A 20,468-nucleotide genomic window follows, 5' to 3' on the forward strand; every position below is an offset into this window, starting at 1 on the left:
TATTAGTTTCCAATTTTTCCAGAAGTTTTTGTCAAATAGTGAATTCTTATTCCAAAAGCTGGGGTGTTTAGGTTTGTCAAACACTAGATTGCTATAGTCATTATTTTGTTCTATGAACCTAACCTATTCCACTGATCAACTGCTCTATTTCTTAGCCAGTACCAAATGGTTTTGATGACCACTGCTTTGTAATATAGTTTTAGATCTGGTACAGCTAAGCCACCTTCATTTCCTTTTTTTTTTTTTCATTAATTTCCTCGAAATTCTTGACATTTTATTCTTCCAGATGAATTTTGTTGTTATTATTTCTAGATCAGTTAAATAGTTTCTTGGGAGTTTGATTGGTATAGCACTAAATAAGTAAGTTAGTTTAGTTCTGGCTTTCTGTTCTACATAATGTTGCCATATGACCAGATCATCTTTTCTTCCTCCTTGATGTCTTCTTTTTCTTTTGCTCATCTTTAAATTTCTCATTGTAATACACACACACACACACACACACACACACACCCCTATATATAATTTACTACCTGCCCACATTTCCCATTCCCCTCTCCATTATATTCTACGTGATTAAGAATACATTGTTAATTCTTCAGAAACTATTCTGTTCCATATGTCAGTGTTAAAATCAGTGACTTCAGCAGAATTCATATAGCTTGCATATATCTAACTGTGTATATTCTCCTTTCCCCACCAACAGAATGTAAACTCCTTGAAAACAGGACTATCTCATTTTATCTTTGTATTCTTAGTAAATAGTAAGGTGCCTGGCACATGGTACTTATTTAATTAATGATAAATGAATGAAAGAAATTTGAATTTGATGTTTTTTGAAGCAATAGGGAACCACTGAATTTTCTCCTGTGAGAAGATAATATGCTCAATTTCACACCTATATGGGAGATTATTGAAAAGGAAGATATTGTCCTTTCACAGTGACCAATTAGGAGGCTTTTACAATAGTTCAAGTGAGAGGTAATAAAGACCTTAATTAGTAGGATGATTCTGTAAGTGGAGAGAAAGAGACGGGTAAGAGAGCTGCTATAGAGGTCAACTTGACAAGACTTGATAACTGATTAGGGGAAAGGGAAAGAGGGAAAGGAAGCGTGAAAAAATACAAGCTGATTGAAGTTGTAAATATGTTTGTAGGATTTAGAAGTATGGTGGTTCTTGGTAGAAATAGGGAAATTAGAAATAGTAGTTATACTGTGGGTAAAGAGAATGCATTCTATTTTAGACATGTTGAGTTTGGGATGTCTATGGCATGTCCAGGAGGATATGTTAAGTAGATAATTGGAATGGAGTTCAGAAGAGAGAAGAGAACTGGATATATAAATCTGAGAGTCATCTGCTTAGAGCTGATCATAGAACCCACAGAATCTAATGAAATTACAATGAAATACAAAGAAAATAGAAAAGAAAGTCCAAAATGTTATGACCTGATTAAATATCCACAGTAGACAGGGCATTTAAATAATTGGGTCCTAGTTTTCTCATGTCTCTTTCTTATTCTGTATATCATCCTTCCTATCCCTTGACATTGGAAGGGTGAGGCTGAATATCAGTTTAAATCCAAACTCACTCTTTAAAACCAGTATGATAATGTTATAAATCACTTTCATTCTGTGTACCTCAGTTTCTTTGTCTTTAAAAATGAAGGGATTGGACTACATCATCTCTAACTTCCATTGCATGTCTTTATGATTCTTTTTTAGTTACTGAAAATCAGATAATTCTAAGCCTTTTGGGGCTATCCATCATTTTTGTGAAATAATAAAAGGGATCATTGTCAGAGATCCAAATTTATTGAAGTGTAATGCAAGTTGAAATATATTTAAATACTTGTTGACAAATTGGAACACATACATTTACTTTTTTTTTTTTAATATATAGTTCATAGCTACCTAAGACAGGGAAGTTAGATAATTCTCTGATTCATGGATGGGCTAAGAGAAAGATGAAGAAAAATTCTTATCTTTAGGCCTATGGGCAAAATGTTGTTTGTTTGTTTGCTTTTTCCAAGCCAAATGATTTCTAGAGTTTGGAATGTAGATAAATGTACCTTTTTTTTTTTTTTTTTTTTTAAGATTAAAAGAAGAGTCTTAGGAATTTAATTAAATACAATTAAGGTTTAGAATTTAAATGCATTCCTATCCTATTTTTTCTAACCTATTTTGATACCAAATAATATACTTGGGGACTTTTTTTAAGGACTAAAGACTTGAATTAATAAGATTTTTGAAAAAAAGCAAGCTGTGTTGAATGAAGACCAATGTAAAAATAATATTCTTTCCTAAAAAGAGACAAATAAACTTCAGTGTCTGAAATATTTTACAGATGTTCCAAGGAATAGTGGAACTAATAGGATGATTGGAGTAAAATGATCTGGCTCCTCCTTTCTTGGTGTGGGACCTTGTTTGCATTACTTAGTTTCCTTCACCTATTTCTGAATTTACAAAATGAGTATAATAGTACTTGTATATACTTCATAAGGTTGATATGAAATACTGGATGTAAAATGTTTTCTAACCATACAATTACGTAAGATAATAAATTGTTAATTGGAAATTATAATAGCAGTGTAAAATAGCTAGACTCTTGAAATACTGAGAACTCTAGTTCCTCATCTTCCTGGCATTTCTTAGTTGACTCCTGCTCTTGCTTGGACTCAAAACTCTTCCATTTCCTACATGAATTCATATCATTTCTCTATGAAATTTATTTTCTGAACCTATAAAATAAGTGGATTTGGATTAGATGTCATTTCAGGGCCCTTTTAAATCCAAAATGCTAATTATCTTTCAAGTGTGAAAGCTTGATAATCAGGAAAGAAGCAATAATTGAATGAGCAACATGTTAAGCATCCTACCTTATAACCTCTGGCACTAACTGCACACAGTACTTATGGCTATTTTGGTCTAAAGGATGTCTTTCCTCAAATACCATCTGGTCTTGAAACAATCCCAAATTTTTCTGTGATTAAGAAGCAGTGCAGTTATGACTCATAAATTCACAACCTTTGAACATGTGGCTAGAACAATAGAATTTTAATCATGATTCAAAAACCTTCAAAAATCACAGATAAACTGAAAGCTTCTTAAAAGCAGAGATTTTGTCATCATAATCAAAGTTGTTTTTTGTCCTTCTTTATATCTTTAGCACTTAATACATATCTTTTCAGATAAACTGCCTTCTAATCATATTTCCCATCTTGTACTTGTGAAATAAATTTCTTAATCCCAATTTGAGACTTTACATTTACCTTTGTGAATAATGATTAGTACCATTACTGGCTTACATTTTCTTCTTATTGGTATGTAGTCCATTAGGTGTATCCAACTCTGTGACAACATTAGGGATTTTCTTGTCAAAGAGACAAGACACATTTTTTTTTCCCCCAGCTCTTTTTACAGATAAGGATACTGAAGTAAACAGAGTTAAGTGACTTGCCCAGTGTTACATAGCTAAAGTATCTAAAGCTGCATTTGAACTCAGATCTTCTTGATTCCAGGCCCATCACTTTATCCACTGTATCTCTAGCTAACATTAAGAAGCATAAGTACTATTTTTGACACTGCTGCCAAAGGAAGGTAGAAGGTTAAGGAGAAGTAAATAAAGGAAGATTTGAAAAGTAAAAATGCAAGATGACAATGAGATTTTGAATTTTGGATTACAGTTTAAAATAACTATAGTTAGAAATGCAAGTTCTAGCCATAGATTATATCTACTTAACTAGGGCTAATACAAATATACTTGCTTGAATTTGGAATTATGCTGAGAAAGAAGCTAAGATTATGTAAATAAAGTAACTAAAATGTCTATACTCTCTGATCCAGAGACCTCAATCTAAAGATATGACCCAAGGAAGCCAAAGACAGAAAAAAAAAAAAATCTCATGTACAGAGCAGCACATTTTGTAATAGGAGAGTACTAGAAAGAAAACTAGATGCACATCATTTGGGGAATGGCTAATAAATCATAGTACATGAATGCAATGGAACATTATACTATGCTGTAAGAAAATGATGGAAATAAAGAATACAAAGGACCATGGGAAGACTTCTATACAGTGTTACAAAGCAAAATAAGCTGATTCAATAAAATGATACATAGAATGATTACAACAATAGAAAGAATTATTAAGAAAATAAAGCTGAATACTATATAATTTCAATAATAAATCAGGATTGGCCATGAAAAAAAGAAGAAAATATATCTCCCTGCCTTCTTTGCAGAGCTGCAGACCTGAATTGTAAAACATTGTGTATAATGTCAGACTTAGTTGACATGTAGATTAGTTTTCTTAGAATTTCTTTTTTTGTCTTTTAGTTCTTTTTTATTCTTTATTATAAGCAAGGACTCTCTGTGGAAGGAGGGGTGAAGGATATTTTTGGAAATGAAAATTATTAAAAAGTTGGTAAAATTTGTCATTGATTTTTTAAAGGATGTATTAGTTTAAAAGTAATTTTGAAAATGTGATCAAGGACTTTAAGCTAAAGATGGAAAGGGAAAGAGAAATCTATCCACATGTATCTGCCAAGTCAGATACTTCAAAGAGTGGTAGTGACAAGACAGAAAAAGGAATATCAGCAGAGGAAACAGTAACTCTCAAAAGATAAAATCCAAGAAAAAGACCAGCAATAAAATTCATGCTCTCAGACAATTATAAACAAATGTATAAAATGTCGGCCATAAATTAGGCACAATTTTGTTACAAGAAGGCAAATTCAACAAAGTATTCAGATAAAGAAGAAATAGGAAAGCTGTCTAAAGAGAACAGTTTATGCACAAAAGACTTATCAATCTACTTAGATTTAGTATAGGCATGTAGAGACAATGGAAATAAAAGCAGGAACCTGTGGATGATTTATGAGTGGTATAGGACTTACTGTAAAAGGGGGGAGAGAATATGGAAGCTTCAAATGATCATATATTGGTGATGAGTGTTAAGGACAACAGAGAGGACTTTTTAAACCTATGTAAATGTCAAGAAAATGGGACATTACCACTTCTGAGGGCAGATGAAAAAGTGATGAACAAAGAAGGTAGAGCTACTCCTCTTAATTGGTTTCTGTTTTTTCTACCAAAAAAATGAAACATGATAGAGAGAATTCTGGGTTTAGAGTCAGGAAGACTTGGTTTCAAATCTCACCTCTGATAGTTACTAATTATGTCACCTTGGATAAATCACCATTGCTCCAGGGAAGTACCTGGATTTTCTGCCTGGAATGGGTTGCTAATGGATTTAAAGGAAGGAGATCTCCTACCAGATTTTCCTTGCCCATGAAATAATGAATCCATTTTGTGATTACATATGTATCTACCTAAGAGAAGAATCCACAGACCAGGAAAGATACAAAAATCATAAATAGGACATTGAAATCTGACATTAAGTCAATAACAGTGGGGAGAGTGGGGAGGAAGGTATCTAATTGCTTTTGGTGGGTTTAAATCGTTAGACTTCAACCAAAAATCACCAGGAGTTAGTGATTATTGAGCCTCTGTTACAGATCTTTGAAGAAAAAAGAAAAAGAGATGTAGAACAGGAAAAAAAATGGGAAGATGTCCTACTTTTCAAAAAAAATATGGAAGTATATAAACTATAAAATTTTTTCCAATCATTCGTAAGTTACGATTAATTATTTGAGGAAATGCATATGTATAAAAAAAACAGATTTTGGGAACTGTTTATTGTTGGAATCCTTACAAACTGCTACCTAATTAGAGTTGATCTAATCTTACAAGAAGATGTTTTGGGCAGAACCTGAAACAAGGTACTAAGTAGGACTAATTAATACAAGGCTTGTATTTACACCTTTACTCATTGGAGTTCACAAGTATGCCAGCTTCACAAAGTAAACTTTGTACCTTTATGAGTTCACACCTCCCTTGAAGCTCTTTGGGCCAGAGAGCACTATGGGAGAAAACCCATAATCCCTCTCTCTCATATCCCACAATTCCTCCCTCTTGGATAAAAGAAACAGACAGAGGCTCTCGGTCAGATTTCAGCAGAGTTACGCCAGAAGCCCTCTCTCTGAGGCAAGGCAAGAGAGAATATATATTCCACTTGGCTGGCTGGTCGCAGAAGAGAGTTCAGCTGCATTGGAGAGGAGTTGGTGGCTGGGCTCCTGCACGCCCCCCACTGAGACCAAGCTGATCTGAAAGACTCACCAGAAAGCTAGCTGAGCCCCAAGTGAAGGAGACGAGATTCATTCCATCTCTATGTTGGTTGGAGGCTGAAGAAAGCAGAGGCAGAGGCTGAAGGACAGAACCTTTGGATTTGGAGACATCCGGAGGGCTCTAAGCTAAACTGGCTGTGTTTTGAGAAGAACAAGAACTCCAACATTTTGAACTAGCCACATTTTGGCGCCCAACGTGGGGCCCCACATTTGAACTCACTACAGTTTATAGTTACAAATTAGAAGACACTTTTGGATAGCTAATAATTGTTTCCTGTGATAGATTACTTTTGAGTCATCTTGGTGATTATCTGATTGATGCATAATGTTAAGCATTGGAGAGTCTACAATGTGAAAGAACTTTACTATTAGGTTCCTAGTCTATGACCAGGGGCTGAGTTACTAGAAAGTTATCATGTTTGGAAGAAAGACCCAGGACACCCTGAAATATATATTTTTGAATTCTCAGAAAATTTTTACATTTCTACCTGGCACTAAAAGGAGAAAATATCCTAGAAACAAGGAATAGAGAATTACACCAAGAAGCAATATTTCTTTCTTCCCTTAATTGAAAGGAATATCACAAGTAGAGCTACAAAATCTTGATTCAGGAGCCATCTCCACCCCAATCTGTGTGATCTTGGGAAAGTAAATTAATTTCTATTTTCTTAGCATTCTTACTTGGAAGATAGATAATAAAATAACCATAATTAATATTTATGTAGCACTTTAAAGTTTACCATGTACTTTGCAAATATTTCATATCCTTACAACTTCGGAAGTAGATAACTTTTTTATTATCCTTTTATAGATGAGGAAACTGAGGCAGATAGAAGTTAAATAACTTATTCAGGGTCACACAGCTAGTACTTAGATAAGGCCATATTTTAATTGAGGTCTCTTTAACTCCAGATTCTGCACGCTATCCATAATACCGTCTGGCTGCCTTAAATCTTCTTACTTCATAAGGTTATTACAAGGAAAAGGTTGTATTAGCTATCAAATACTATGTAAAATGAAATATGATTCTTTTTCAGAGAAATCTGCTCAACATTATCTCCTCTGAATAGGAGAGGGTGTCCTGTATTAAGAAGTCATTTGGGGTCTTGTCCCTATGGGATATATTTTAAAAGAAACAAAAAACAACATTCATTATTCCTGAATCATCATTGGTAAAAACATTTCCTCCCAAAGCTTTTTTCCTTCAACCAGAACCTTAAATTCATCTTTCCCATCACTTTCAAACCTCCTGAGACACTTAAATCCAAAGCTCTTGTTGATATCATAGAGCTTTAGCCATGAGCACAAGCTCTTAATCTGCCTCAATTATGGGATCTGTTTTACCACTGCTACTTTTTCTTCTTTCTGTTCTTAACTACAAATCAATAACCTTTTGGTGTCAAATATAAGGAAAGATGAAAAAAATGTATCTTACTTTTGGTTATTTTGAGCTGATTTTTTTTTAAAGGTGCAAGAGAGGGACTTGGCATTATTACTCTTATGCTATTTTTCTCTGACATTTTATAAATCATTGATTTCCCAATATTTATTGAGTGTTCACAGGCTTCAGAAGGCCATCTTATTGAACTGACAATTTAGTTAGATTTAAGATCAGCTTAAAATCCTAATGAAGTGTATACTATTTTAGCATATTTAATATATATAAATGAGTATATTTGATATATTATAAATATAGAAGACATATAGGAAAGGATTGAGCATTCAGTTTACAAAAAATATTTATCATAAGATTCTTGGAAACAGGCTTCAGCAATGCATTTAGCACATGATTTGAATTCATATTTATCCCATGGCAACGTTTGTGAGGGTGGGCAACAACTATCTTCTTCAGTTATTTCTCCTAGTCTATTAATAAGCATTTATTAAACAGATACTATGCCTCAACACAGAAACTGTGCTAAGTTCTGGGAATAGAAAAGTAAAAAAATACAGTTCTTACTCCTAATGATGTAAAAAACATAGAAATATCTATAAACATGCAACATATTTAGAGAGTAAATGGGAAGTTGTTTCAGAGATAAAATGAGGAGAGGGTAGGGAATCTCTTGCAAACTGATAATTCATAGTGCCTACTTCATTACCTTGCTCACAGTTTGCACCTACACATACACACACACACACACACACTTCAATCAATAAATATTTAAGTGTCTGTTATAGAGAGCATTGCACTATATTCTAAAATATATACAAAAGTACATATTCAGTTCCTACCTTCACAGAACTTATAGTCAAATAAGTGAGATAAAACATGTATATTAATGACTAATAAAAAAGTATATGGTATTAAAAGAGTTTTGAGGAAAGTTTGGAAGAGAAATCAGGAAAGCCTTTTAAAGGAGGTGCCACTGAGATAGGTCTTCAAGAATGCTAGGATTTCAACATGTAGAGACATGTTGAGTCTCTGAAGTGTTCAGAGTAAAGAATATTCTGAGCATAGGCAATAACATGAATAAAAGAATGGAAGGAACAAAGTGAAGGACATACTCTGTAAATAGCAAGTGAACTAAGTTGATTGGAAAAGTAGAAGGTGGCTAGTTGGGAAAGCTTTTGGAAGAGTTGGGACATTATTCAGGAGTCAATAAGGAGCCATTGAAAGTTACTGAACAATGGAGTGACTCTCAGATCTTTGTATTAGAAAATAAAATCTGGAAGTAACTATGTGATGCATCAGAATGGAATAAGATTGAAAAATAAAGAAGATAAGAATTAGGCAGAAGACAGTGAACATGAAATTGAGAAGGTAGATCCTAAAGGTATTATAGAGCGATAACCAATAGGATTTAGCCAATGATTGAATGGCATTTTGAAGGATAAGCAATCAAATATCATTATTTCATTCACAAACAACTGGCAAAATGTTGGTGCCATTAAGAAAAATAGGGAAATCACAAGAAGGAAGAAATGAGATGGCCAGGAAGCTCTTAAAAGTATCAGTCTGGAACTTCCGGGGGGGGGGGGGGAGGGGGAAGAAAGATGAAAAATCTACAGGATACAGATTTTGGAGTCATTAATTTAAAGGTAATGATTGAAGATGTGGGATTAGATAAGATTACAAGGAACAACATATAGCAAAATAAAAGAAAACTAGAGGAAACTAGACCCCTGAGAAATATTTACATAAAGAAGAAAAAGAAGATCCCTAAAAGAAGAGTCGGCAGGTAGGAATCACAGTGGATAGATCATTGGGCTTGAAATTAGGAAGACTCCTCTTCACAAGTCATTTCACCAGTTTCCCTCAGTTTCCTCATCTGTAAAATGAGCTGGAGAAATGGCAAACCATTTCACTATCTTTCCCAAGAAAATCTCAAAAAGAATCACAAAGAATTTGATCCAACTGAAATAATGGAATGATAACAACAAAATGAAGGCTGTAAAGACAGATTAAAGAGATGAGGAAAGAATGTAAGAAGGAATTATTAATGAGAGCAACATGTAAAGAGAATATCAAGAAGGAAAAAGTTAGGAGGCAGTCAGTGCTGTCATATGCAATAGAAATGGCAAGGAGGATGAAGACTGAGAAAAAACTTTTATAGTTGGCAATTTAGAAAATCACTGGTGACCTCAGAGAAAGAGCAACAGTAGTGGAATCAAAAGTCACATTAATAAGAAATGGATAGATGGTGACCAAGCTGAGACAATGAAGACTAACAATGAAAGGGGACTAAGAGAAGGCAGTAAAATGATCATAACACAGGGAGATTATACTTGGGATGACCTAAAGATACTTGTCAGCTGATAGGAAAAAAGCTGATAGGAAAGTTTTCTCATAGAGGTTAAAGAAGTCAGTCTAATTAATCTCTAAGATTTCTTCAAACTTTATGATTCTAGTATTCTAAATATAGAAAGATAGTATAGCATAATGAATAGAGGATCAACTTTGAACATAGGTCTTCCTAATTGCTAAGTCCACTCACGTTGTGCAAACCTGGGCAATCCATTTAATTCTTCAGGACTCCCAAACAGCTCTCTAAAACTATTTGTTACAGGTAGATTGTTGATCTGCATCAGTGGAGGAGAATTTCCATGCCAGAATTTTAGATCTGCACAACAGCAAAAGTTGTTGGCTCTTTGGGATTTCAAGCTCCTTGAGGGCAGGATTCCTTTTTCACACAGTAAGTGATTAATAAAGGTTTATTAGTTGATTGAAGGGAAATCACAAGAGATTGTATGGATGAATGAAGATTTGATATCATATATGTTTATAAGTTTATCATGTGTCTATATAATTAAATATTTACAAATACAAATGCTTACAAGTGTTTAGATCACAAGTGAAGGTAAGATAATTTGTTACTGATGGAAGTATTCTTGGAGGAGTTGACTTTGAAATTAATCCTGAAATGAATAGTAACCAGTCTGTGTTAAAGAGAATGAAAAAAAGACTAGAGTTAGCAATTTTAAAAAGTTTTCTACATCAGTTTTTTAAAGTTTATCACTTGTACTCTCTATAAGGCAGAATTATTTTGGATTCCCTGTGCAAAGGAGAAGGATGAAATCACAGAGAGATTTCTGGCTTCAGGAAAAGTACTCCATGCCTTTGGCCATGTGTAAACTAGATTCCACCAGGCGCTAATCTGTGTTCATCCATCAAGAGACAAACTTAGAAATTTAAACACAAAACATTTTGCTTAAAGGTCAAACTGCAATGTTGTTCTTTTGGCTGTAGTTGGAGTGTTTGTTGTGGCATTTGATTCCATGAATCAGTAGAATTAGACTAGATTAGCCTTGAGAACAGGCACAGGAAGAAGACAAGTAAGAAACTTAAATTTGGTTCTTTCCTCACCTTCGCCTTTCACCCTCCCCCTGCACTCAAACTACTCACCCTGAGAGAAACTAAAGAGAAATACAAACACAGTTTGCCCTTCTGGATAGTTTGTACATAAATGAGGAGTGCTCTCTCCTAAATAGTCTAATCTATAACAGGCATGATGTCATGATGAAGGCAAATGACCTATTAACATTTAGAGTCCTCCAAAGCTCCTGTTAATCTACTCTAATCATTGAGAATTCATCTGTTCACATTTCTTTTCTCATCTATGTATAGATAATTTCTCTTTATTTTTTAGAAGTATTGTTGTTGTTCAGTCATTTTAGTTATATCCAACTTTTTTTTTTTTAATTGCTGAGGTCAGATTTGAATTCAGGTCCTCCTGACTTCAGGGCTTGTGCTTTATCCACTATACCAACTACCTGCCCCCTATATCTAATTCTTTATGACCCTTTTTTGGGCTGGAGTATTCTATCATTTCATTCTCCACTGGATTAAGGCAAACAGGGTTAAGTTACTTTGTCAAGGTCACACAGTAAATATCTGAGACCAGATTTAAACTCAGGGAAAAAAAAAGTATACCTAACTCCAGGCACTGGTACTTTATTATCTACTAAGAAGCTGCCCTCTTAAAAGTATGGAACCAGATTAAGAGCAGTGATAGACAACAGCAACATTCTGTGCCTGTCAGAACAAACTTGATTGATTGAATGTCTACCTCTTATAAAACATAGTATCTAAGAAGGCATTGACAAAGAATAATAAATGTTAACCTGAATACAGAGGAGATCGAAGATGAAGAAAGAGGGAATAAAAGGCACTCGACGTACAATGGTAATCAGGGGAACAGGCATTTTTTCCTACATACAAAAGAAATACTTTAAGAAACAAAATATGCACAGTGCACATAGAATACCTAAAACAGGATTCAACAATTTATTACTACAGTTATAATTCCTAGAAAGTTTGTCCTTAAATGTCATAAGAATATAAAGTAGTTTTGGAGATTACTGTAATAGTCATTGTTATATCATACTCTGTACTATAATAGTTACTACTATACTACTAGTAGTAGTACTAGTATTCTGTACTATACTGTCAACATAGTTGCCAATCCATGTCTTTTGCCAAGAAGGGCCAGACTTAGATCCATCTTCTTTTTGATGATCACCTTTTCCAGGTATGTTGAGGTCATTTCCAGGAACTCACTCCCACCCTGTACTCACTACTGGGCCAGTTTTGCACAAAAAGACTTGGGGCTTTTAGACTTCTTGAATTCCATAAAGCCACCTACAAACCTAGATATCTACCTCAGGATATTTGTTCTCCTGAGGTGAGGAAAGGGCAATTGGTGGAGTGATGAATGAAGTGTTGTCCTGGAGTCAGGAAGATTCCTCTACCTGACTTAAAATCTGGTCTCAGGCACTTCCTAGCTGCGTGATCCTGGACAATTCACAGCACTCTGCCTCTGTTTCCTCATTTGTAAAATGAGCTGGAGAAGAAAATGGCAGCTCATTCAAGAAGAGTTGGACACAAATGGAGGAGGAGGAAGAAGGAGAAGAAGGAGGAGAAGGAGAAAAAGGAGAAGAAGAAGTTGTTGTTTAGAAAAGAACTAACACAAAACAAACAACTCACACCCAGTCTTAGGCTTGCCTAACTTGTTCTATATGCCGTATGCTCATGACTGTATTCCTGCTGCAGACACCCTGGATTTTACCCTTTATAAAAAGCAACTTGAGATATTCCTGACAAAATCTACACAGAACAGGTCAGAGAATACCAAGCCCTTTTAAAGATATACACCGAGTCATTTTTGCTTTTGGTTCAGTTACTAATGAGATTCTACATCACTCCAACATTAAAGCTCTTCAATACTGAATCACACATAGCCCAAAACAGAATCGCTCCCACAACAATTAAGGCAGCTCTGTATATGATCTCAGAGATGGCTCCTATAATCAATTCAACCACTGTTATACAAACAAAAAGAGAAAAGAAATTTGTACAGGAAACTGAATTTTTATTAGAGTTTGTTTTTTTAAGTGTAAGTTAAATTTAAGGAAATGGCTGTTCTGCTTACCAGTGTCCCCTTCTGAATTTTTTTCTGCGTGTCTCTTGATGTTTCATTGACATATTCTTTCTTTTCAGCACTAATCACTAGCTCCCCCGTTGGCTATGTCTGAAAATGTATGCCTCATTCACTCTGTCCTAGTAGTGTGTTACCTCTCTGCCAAGAGGTGGTAGAGCATGCTTTAAGGCTAGGCTTCTGAAGTCATGATTGGTCACTGCATCAGAGGTCTGGAATCTTTTAACATTGTTTTCCCTTACATTTTTGTGGTCATTTCCTCAGGATATTTTTTAAGGAGTTCTGGCAAATTCACAATCTGAAAGATCAGAAGGATTACCTATCTCAGTCTGGGTTTAGAAGGCCCCAGAGCAGAAGACTGAGTAGGCTATTTCTCCACAACCTCAGACAAAATGTAATAGGCATTTAATAAGTGTAAAGTTCTATATTAGGATAACAAAAAAGAAGTGAGATTTTAAGGAGATATTAATCTGATACTAAAATGACAGACTCACCATTTAACAAAAGTATGTAAGCCTTTGTAAAAAAACAAAAAAAAGTTAAAAGAATCATTTATATTTAATCATTCTTTAATATAAAAATATAACATCAATTTTAAATATCATAGCAATAGGGAATATGCTCACCATAGATCACTGCAATAATATGTTAACTTGATAGTAATGCCACCCAGCAGGTTCAAATATTACACCCTAGAACATGTTCAATTACAAAAACTTTGGGGTAATTACCCAGGGGTTCAGATTTCCCTCTCCCCCCTCTCCCCCCAGTTCCTGAGGGGAAAGAGACCTGTATTGATCCATCATCTTTAGGCGGTTCCTGTTGATCCATATTCTCTCCTTTTTAGCAGAATAGTACTTTAACTTTCTTTCAACCAGGAGTATAAGAATGCTATTTGTGTTTATTTGCTTTCTCTCTAAATTCATCGATAACTGCCAGGCTCCTGTGTAATATTATGTCATGTTGGTGCCCTACTGCATTTGTATGAACCCAAAGAATGCAGTATTTGTAATCTTGTGGCTTTCAGAGCACAATACCAAAGACCTTCATTCTTATGTGGAAAGGACATAGTGCTTTTCTTCCTAATTTGGCTCCTCGATAATGCAATGCTTCTCAAAAAAAGAACCAATACGTATTCATTTTGAAAATATGACTAAGATGATCGTGAAATACAGCATTTATACTGCTAATAAATACTCATTTGCTTCGAAATTCAGGTGTCAGAATACAACTACTATATATTTTCTTTAGAATTCCCTCTATTTTTCTCCCAATAAGTTCTCAATTTTCCCCTTAATTCTTCTAATTCAGAGGAAGTTAGGTAGTTCAGTGAGTAGAGTATTAGGTCTACAATCAGGAAGACCAGAGTTCAAATCTAGCATCAGACATTTACTAGGGCAAGTCACTTAACATGAAAATGAGATAATAATAGCTTCTCCCTCATAGAGTCATTTTAAGGACTGAATGATAACTGTATAAAAAACTTAGGATAGTACCTAGCCCATAGTAGGTTCTTAATAAATGCTTATTTTCTTCTCTTCCTAAATTCTCCTTCTTCCTTACTACTTTAGAATGCCAAAGTGATGGAAAGCTGATGCTTGTCCTAGTTATATTGTTATTGAGCCCAAAACAGAATCGCTCCCACAACAATTAAGGCAGCTCTGTATATGATCTCAGAGATGGCTCCTATAATCAATTCAACCACTGTTATACAAACAAAAAGAGAAAAGAAATTTGTACAGGAAACTGAATTTTTATTAGAGTTTGTTTGTTTTTTTAAGTGTAAGTTAAATTTAAGGAAATGGCTGTTCTGCTCACCAGTGTCCCCTTCTGACACTGGTTAATCCCAGAATGTTGGGAGCCAAACTAGCTGAAAGTATAGAATTCATCTTGTACAGGGATCTTAATCTAGATATCTCTGGATTGATTTCAGTGGATCCAATTTTTAAAAATATTTTGATAACTATTTCAACATAATTGATTTCCTTTATAATCCTATGTATTTATGAATTTTAAAACATCTCTAAGCATTTAAAAAAATGTCTATAGGCTTTACCAAACTGCCAAAGAGTTCCATGATAGGAAGAAAAAATGATTAAGAACCCTGATTTAGTGTTAGTACCTGATCACAGAGAAATGGATAAATACAAACAAGACTGATGATTATTTTTCCTGACCCCCTGGTAAGAGATCATGTAACTTTATCATACTGCTATATCTAGGCATGTTTATCCATTAGCAATCACAAATATGTTCTTCTTCCATGCTTCTAGACAATACAAAGTGGTGGGATCTTTTCATAGTAGTTTGTTATTGTTGCTGCCCAGTTGCGCCTGACCCTCCATAATTTCATTTGGGGTTTTCTTGGTAAAGGTACTGCAGTGGGTTACCATTTCCTTCTCCAATTCATTATACAGAGGAGGAAATTGAGGCAAATAACACTAAGTGACTTTTGGAGTCACATAGCTAGTGTCTGAGGATGGATTTGAAGGGAAGACCAAGATCTGCCACTGCATCCAGGGCCATCTCCAGTCCTCTTGATCTGTATTTGGTCACTTGATCTAGTTGACTCTGAAGAGGAAAGTGAGACAGGTGACCTTGCTCAGCCCTCCCTCACTTAAATCCAACTCACTTGCATGTCATGGCATCACCTTCCTGATGTTATGGTCCTTTTCAAGAAAGAAGGACAAACAATAACAACAATGACTTAAAGAAAAAACTTGAGGTCATCTCAATATGAATTTCCTCAGCTCTCCTCCTCCATTCCTGTAACCATCCCCACCTTCCTTCTAGTTAGAGAAGAGAAATCCTTTCTCATCACTACTATAAGTACCATTGATTCCATTCCTTCCTAAGTCCTCAAAAATAATTGCTTGATGAATTCAATTGCTGAAGTTTTAAGTCCTGGGATTACAAAGTCAGATAAGAAATTTTCCTTCCTTGAGTATCTCAATCCAAATTCCAGTCACATTTAGTTAGAATTTCATTTACTGAATTACAAAATTTGAGAGCTGGAAGGGACCTCAATGGCTAAGTCATCCAACTTACACATGAAAGGAATATGGGCATTTTTTCTGGCTGTGCCCCATAACTGGAGTGTTCCTTTCTCTGATTGTCCCACTTACCTCCCTGGTTTCTCTTAAATCCCATTTTATTTTATTTTTTCTTTACTGGAAACCTTTCCCAACTCGTCTTAATTCCATTGCTTTCCCGTATTAATTATTTCCTATTTAGTCTGTATATAGTATGCTCTATAGATATTTGCTTACATGTTGTCTCCCTAACTAGACTTTTAACTCCATGAAGACAGGCACTATCTTTTCTGTCTTTTTGTATCCCTGGTATTTGTATAGTACCTGGCATGTATGTGCTTAATAAATTGACTGATTCTCCATTATAGTATAACCTACACAGTGGATCGTATAGTATAAATTATGACATATAGTATATATATAGTATGTATATGATACAGTATAAATTATAGTATAATATCACATATATTTTTTGAATTAAGCTTCATTTATGTGTTCTCCTGACTAAGGAAACATTAAATTTGTTCAATTCAGTTCAAACTATCTTACAGACAAAATCACTATTTGATTGCTTACGAATCCAAACACATTCCCAGACCCATTTAGAGGAGATCACCTTGCCCTTTGCTTTACTAAGATTAAGTAAGGCCTCTGGACCTTACCACCCTCTCCTTTTGCTTTCCTTTTCCCATTCCTCAACATTTCTCACCAATTGAAATGAATGATTTCTTTTCTTTTATGTCACTTCAGAGGACATTATCTCTAAATTAATCCCTAAAATAATCCATTCTCTCTTTGACCACTTCCAGAACTTTGTTCACCATTCATTCTCTCTTATGTATCTTTATTCTTACCCTCTTCTCTGGTCCCTTTCCACCTCCTGCTAAACAAATTTAAATTGCCTTACACCTTCCTCTCTCTGTTCTCTCTCTCTCCCCCTCTCTGTCTCCCTTCACCATCTCCCTCCCTCTTTCCTTCTCTCTTTTCCTTCCCTCCCTTTTTCTCTCTGTGTCTCTCTCTCCCTCCCTCCTCCTCTTTTATCCTTCTACTTTCACCCTCTTTTTCTCTCCCCTCTCTTTGTTTCTATCCCTTTCTTTCTCTTTCCTCCTCCCATATTTCTTTCCCCTCTTTTTGTGTCATCTTCTCTTTCTCTCTTCTTTTCTCCCTTTATCTCTCTTTCCCTCCTCACCTTTCTCTCTTCTCACCCCACCTCCTCCAGTTCCTCCTCTTCAATCTTGAGATTTCTTTTCAAAGTTGTCAGCAATTGATGCTTTTTTCTCTTTCCCCTTCCCAAATCTGATGTTGACTTGGAAATACAACATTTGCATCACTTGTGGAGGACACCAACTGTTACAGTTATCAGTTAAAGGGCATACTCTATGCCAGGCCCTCTATTGTCTCATTGCATCACTTGTGGAGGTCACCAACTGTTACAGTTATCAGTTAAAGGGCATGCATGTTCTATATCAGTCCCTCTATTGTCTCATTAATTTCCCTCAGAGAAAACAGTTCAAGTATTCCTCTATGGGTTCTAGATCAGCACCATGTGACCACTATGGAAAAGAACTCTAAGTTGGTCTGGTTTTCAGTGGAGCTAACAAAAAGACAGCAAGGGAATTTGTGAAGGATGATTGTAGCTGGAGGACCTTTTGTCATAAAGAGGTGCTGATATCTTGATTTAAGCTTTTCTGAGTTTTAAATTGGGAGCTTTTCTTTGTTTGGACTATAAACTTGAGACCAAGCTATGTTTAAATTTGAGCCAGACAAATGAAAGACCAACTTGGCTGTCTATTTACCGAAAGTGCCTTTTTCACTAAGCCCCATACTCAGAATCCTATAACATAACTACTACAGACTTGGCTGCTTTTCACATCAAACAGAATGTTAAAGGGTGTGGGGGGGGGGGAAGAAAAATATTTTCTCCCACTACTCTCCTACCCTTTGCTCCAGCCAAACTGAACTACTCTCAGTTCTTGAACACACCCTGTAATTTTTCTGCCTTCTTGGTTTGGCTCATACCATTCCTTTTTTCCTTATTCTTCCATCTTCTCCTCAAGTGTCACCTCCTCCATGGAGACTTTCTTGATTCTTGCCTGGGTCCCGGACCTTAGAACAATTCCTTGCATCCTTTGAGTTCCTATAACTTTCCCTCACTTGTGATATTCTCCTACCGAGCTATGTTACTTGAATTGCTATATGCCTTAACTATTACATGGTAAAGCAGAAATTGTCTTACATCATCTTTAGGATATATTTCATTTAACGTGATAGATAAACGTTAACTATTATTGTTGTTTGTAATTCCTGGCAGGTGTGTAACAAGCATACCATAGTTTTTTTTATTAAATAAATGTAGTAGTAAAGAGAATTAAATATCGATTAAATAGAGAGGAAGGAGGATGGAGGGACTCTTTGGTCTCCAAGCTCTCTTCTTGGATGTCCCATTCTATAATTGTGTCATTTTTCTTTTGGTATTAATGAAGTTGAAGTTTGTTGTAGTTGTTTTTTGACTGAAAAAAATACTTTCATGTTTCACATTTTGTCGATGAAAAGCAGCTGTTTAGATTGCTTGAAACCATTTTGCGCAGATTGAGGATAGTGCATTAATGAAGTTCTCTTTGATGACCTGGCCACAGGTAGAGAAGCAACTGGTGGAGGCTGGGTCGCCAGGTGTTCCAGTGCCCAGCCGTTTTCCTTCCCCACTCCCCCCAACCTCTCGCTCCTTTCTTTTAAATTCTCCAGCGACTGCTCTTGGGTGCTTAGTCAGCTGGGAGGCAGGACTCCACTGTTTGTATTAGCTCTCCACGCAGGAGGGCAGAGCTCGGAGCCGCGGCAGCAGCCTGGGCTCAGTTCTTCCAGTCTGACTTGGGAGTACTTTCACATTTTCCCTTTTCCCATTCATTGGTTCCCTGGGGTCACGTGCAGGCCGGGGGGGGGGGTGGAATTCGGGAGTTGTAGCTTTTGGCACTCCTTTTTTTTTTCCCCCTTAAAAAAAAAAAAAAAAAAAAAAAAAAAAAGCTTGCTCTGTGCGTCTCTCCAGGGCTTGTTGCCTTTGCACTACTGTGAGTAAAGTTGGAAGCAGCCGCGCAAAGGACTGGGGGTGGCAAGTTGGGGGGGAAAAAAAAAGAAAGAAAGAAAGCGAGTCGCGGAGATGTTCAGGCAGGTCCCCAGGACCCCGGGCTCTGGTTGCTACTATCTCAATCCCATGACCCCCGAGGGCCAAGAGATGTACTTGCGGCTGGATCAGAAGATGAGGTGCTCTCGTTACAGGATGAGCAGGATCCTCGCGCGCCATCAGCTAGTGACCAAAATCCAACAAGGTGAGTAGCTAGGCAGGGAAGGGGAGGGGACACCTGTGCGAGGCTTCCTTCTCCCTTGCCAGCTGGCCCCGGAAAACCCTTTGATTTTGTAAGGTGTGTCTGCCTGGATCTTGTTTGCTGGACCGCTGGATGCCCCTCCTCACAACTGCTCAAGACCTCCTCTTTTCTCCTCTGACCTGGCTGGGGCTCCTGTTCTCTATGGATAGTGACAGCAGGGCGCTGCCAGGTAAACAGAAGCAGCGAGCGCCTAGGTAGAGGACAGGGACACCCGAAAGGCTTTTCAGAGCATGACCCTGGATGTCAGCAAAACAAGCGGGCAAGGTTTCTCCTTGCCAGGTTTGATTTGGCGCTTTGCTGGAGGTTTCTTACTGTGGCCACCTTTACAGCCCCAACACTGGTTAACTTAAATAAGAAGTCTCTTTTTTTAATTCAAGGAAGGGGGAGGAGAAAGAGAGGGAGAGGGAGAGAGAAAGAAAGCTCTGCACTGATCTTACAGGATATCTTTGGAAGTAGGGGAATGGCAAGAGTTCTGTCGGAAGACTGCAAAGTTGTCAACTGACTTCACATTCTTTGACTATTTGTATATTTTTCTCCGAAGTTGTGACAGATTTATTGTCTTTTTATTTCTGGGAAAGGATAAATGCATAGGCCAACTTCAGAACAAATCCTTTGACCTTATACGTGGAGCAAGCAATGAGCTGCTTTAATTATCTTTTCTGAAGCTGAGGTGGGAGAATATTGATTACAAGCTTCTTAGGTGAGTTTTTTTCTCAATTTGAAAGGAAGATCAATAGGAAAGATATCTAAAGCCTGCCTGTCTCAAGGAAACTCTAACATATGGAAGAAAGTTGAAAGAGGAAATAAAAATTGGAAGGTGATTTCTTTTCTTTTCTTTTTTTTTCTTTAAGAAACTCTTTTCTGGCTCCTATTTCCTTAAATAATCAGCTAATGACAGCAAAAAACAAAACAAAACCATAAACTAGTGATTCAGGTAAAAAATAGTGAAATATAAACACCAGTTATTTCTAGTGTCTGTTACTAAAGTAGTTTAAATAT

At 36.1% G+C, this 20,468-nt stretch overlaps 1 protein-coding gene across 2 annotated transcripts in view; it reads left to right on the forward strand.

Moving 5' to 3' along the window:
* The window catches only part of STARD13 (StAR related lipid transfer domain containing 13), a 291,189-nt gene that overhangs the window by 60,400 nt on the left and 210,321 nt on the right, over positions 1–20,468 (forward strand). The window contains exon 1 of one of the 2 annotated variants that reach the window (XM_051986473.1): positions 14,562–19,412. The exons of the other annotated variant lie outside the window; for it this stretch is intronic. Within the exon in view, the coding sequence (XP_051842433.1) occupies positions 19,244–19,412 (169 nt within the window). The 5' untranslated portion in view covers positions 14,562–19,243. Of the gene's footprint in view, positions 1–14,561; positions 19,413–20,468 lie in introns of those variants that run through there. 2 annotated transcript variants of the gene reach the window in all.

The sequence above is a fragment of the Antechinus flavipes genome, chromosome 3, assembly GCF_016432865.1.
Source record: "Antechinus flavipes isolate AdamAnt ecotype Samford, QLD, Australia chromosome 3, AdamAnt_v2, whole genome shotgun sequence".
NCBI classification, from domain to species: domain Eukaryota; kingdom Metazoa; phylum Chordata; class Mammalia; order Dasyuromorphia; family Dasyuridae; genus Antechinus; species Antechinus flavipes.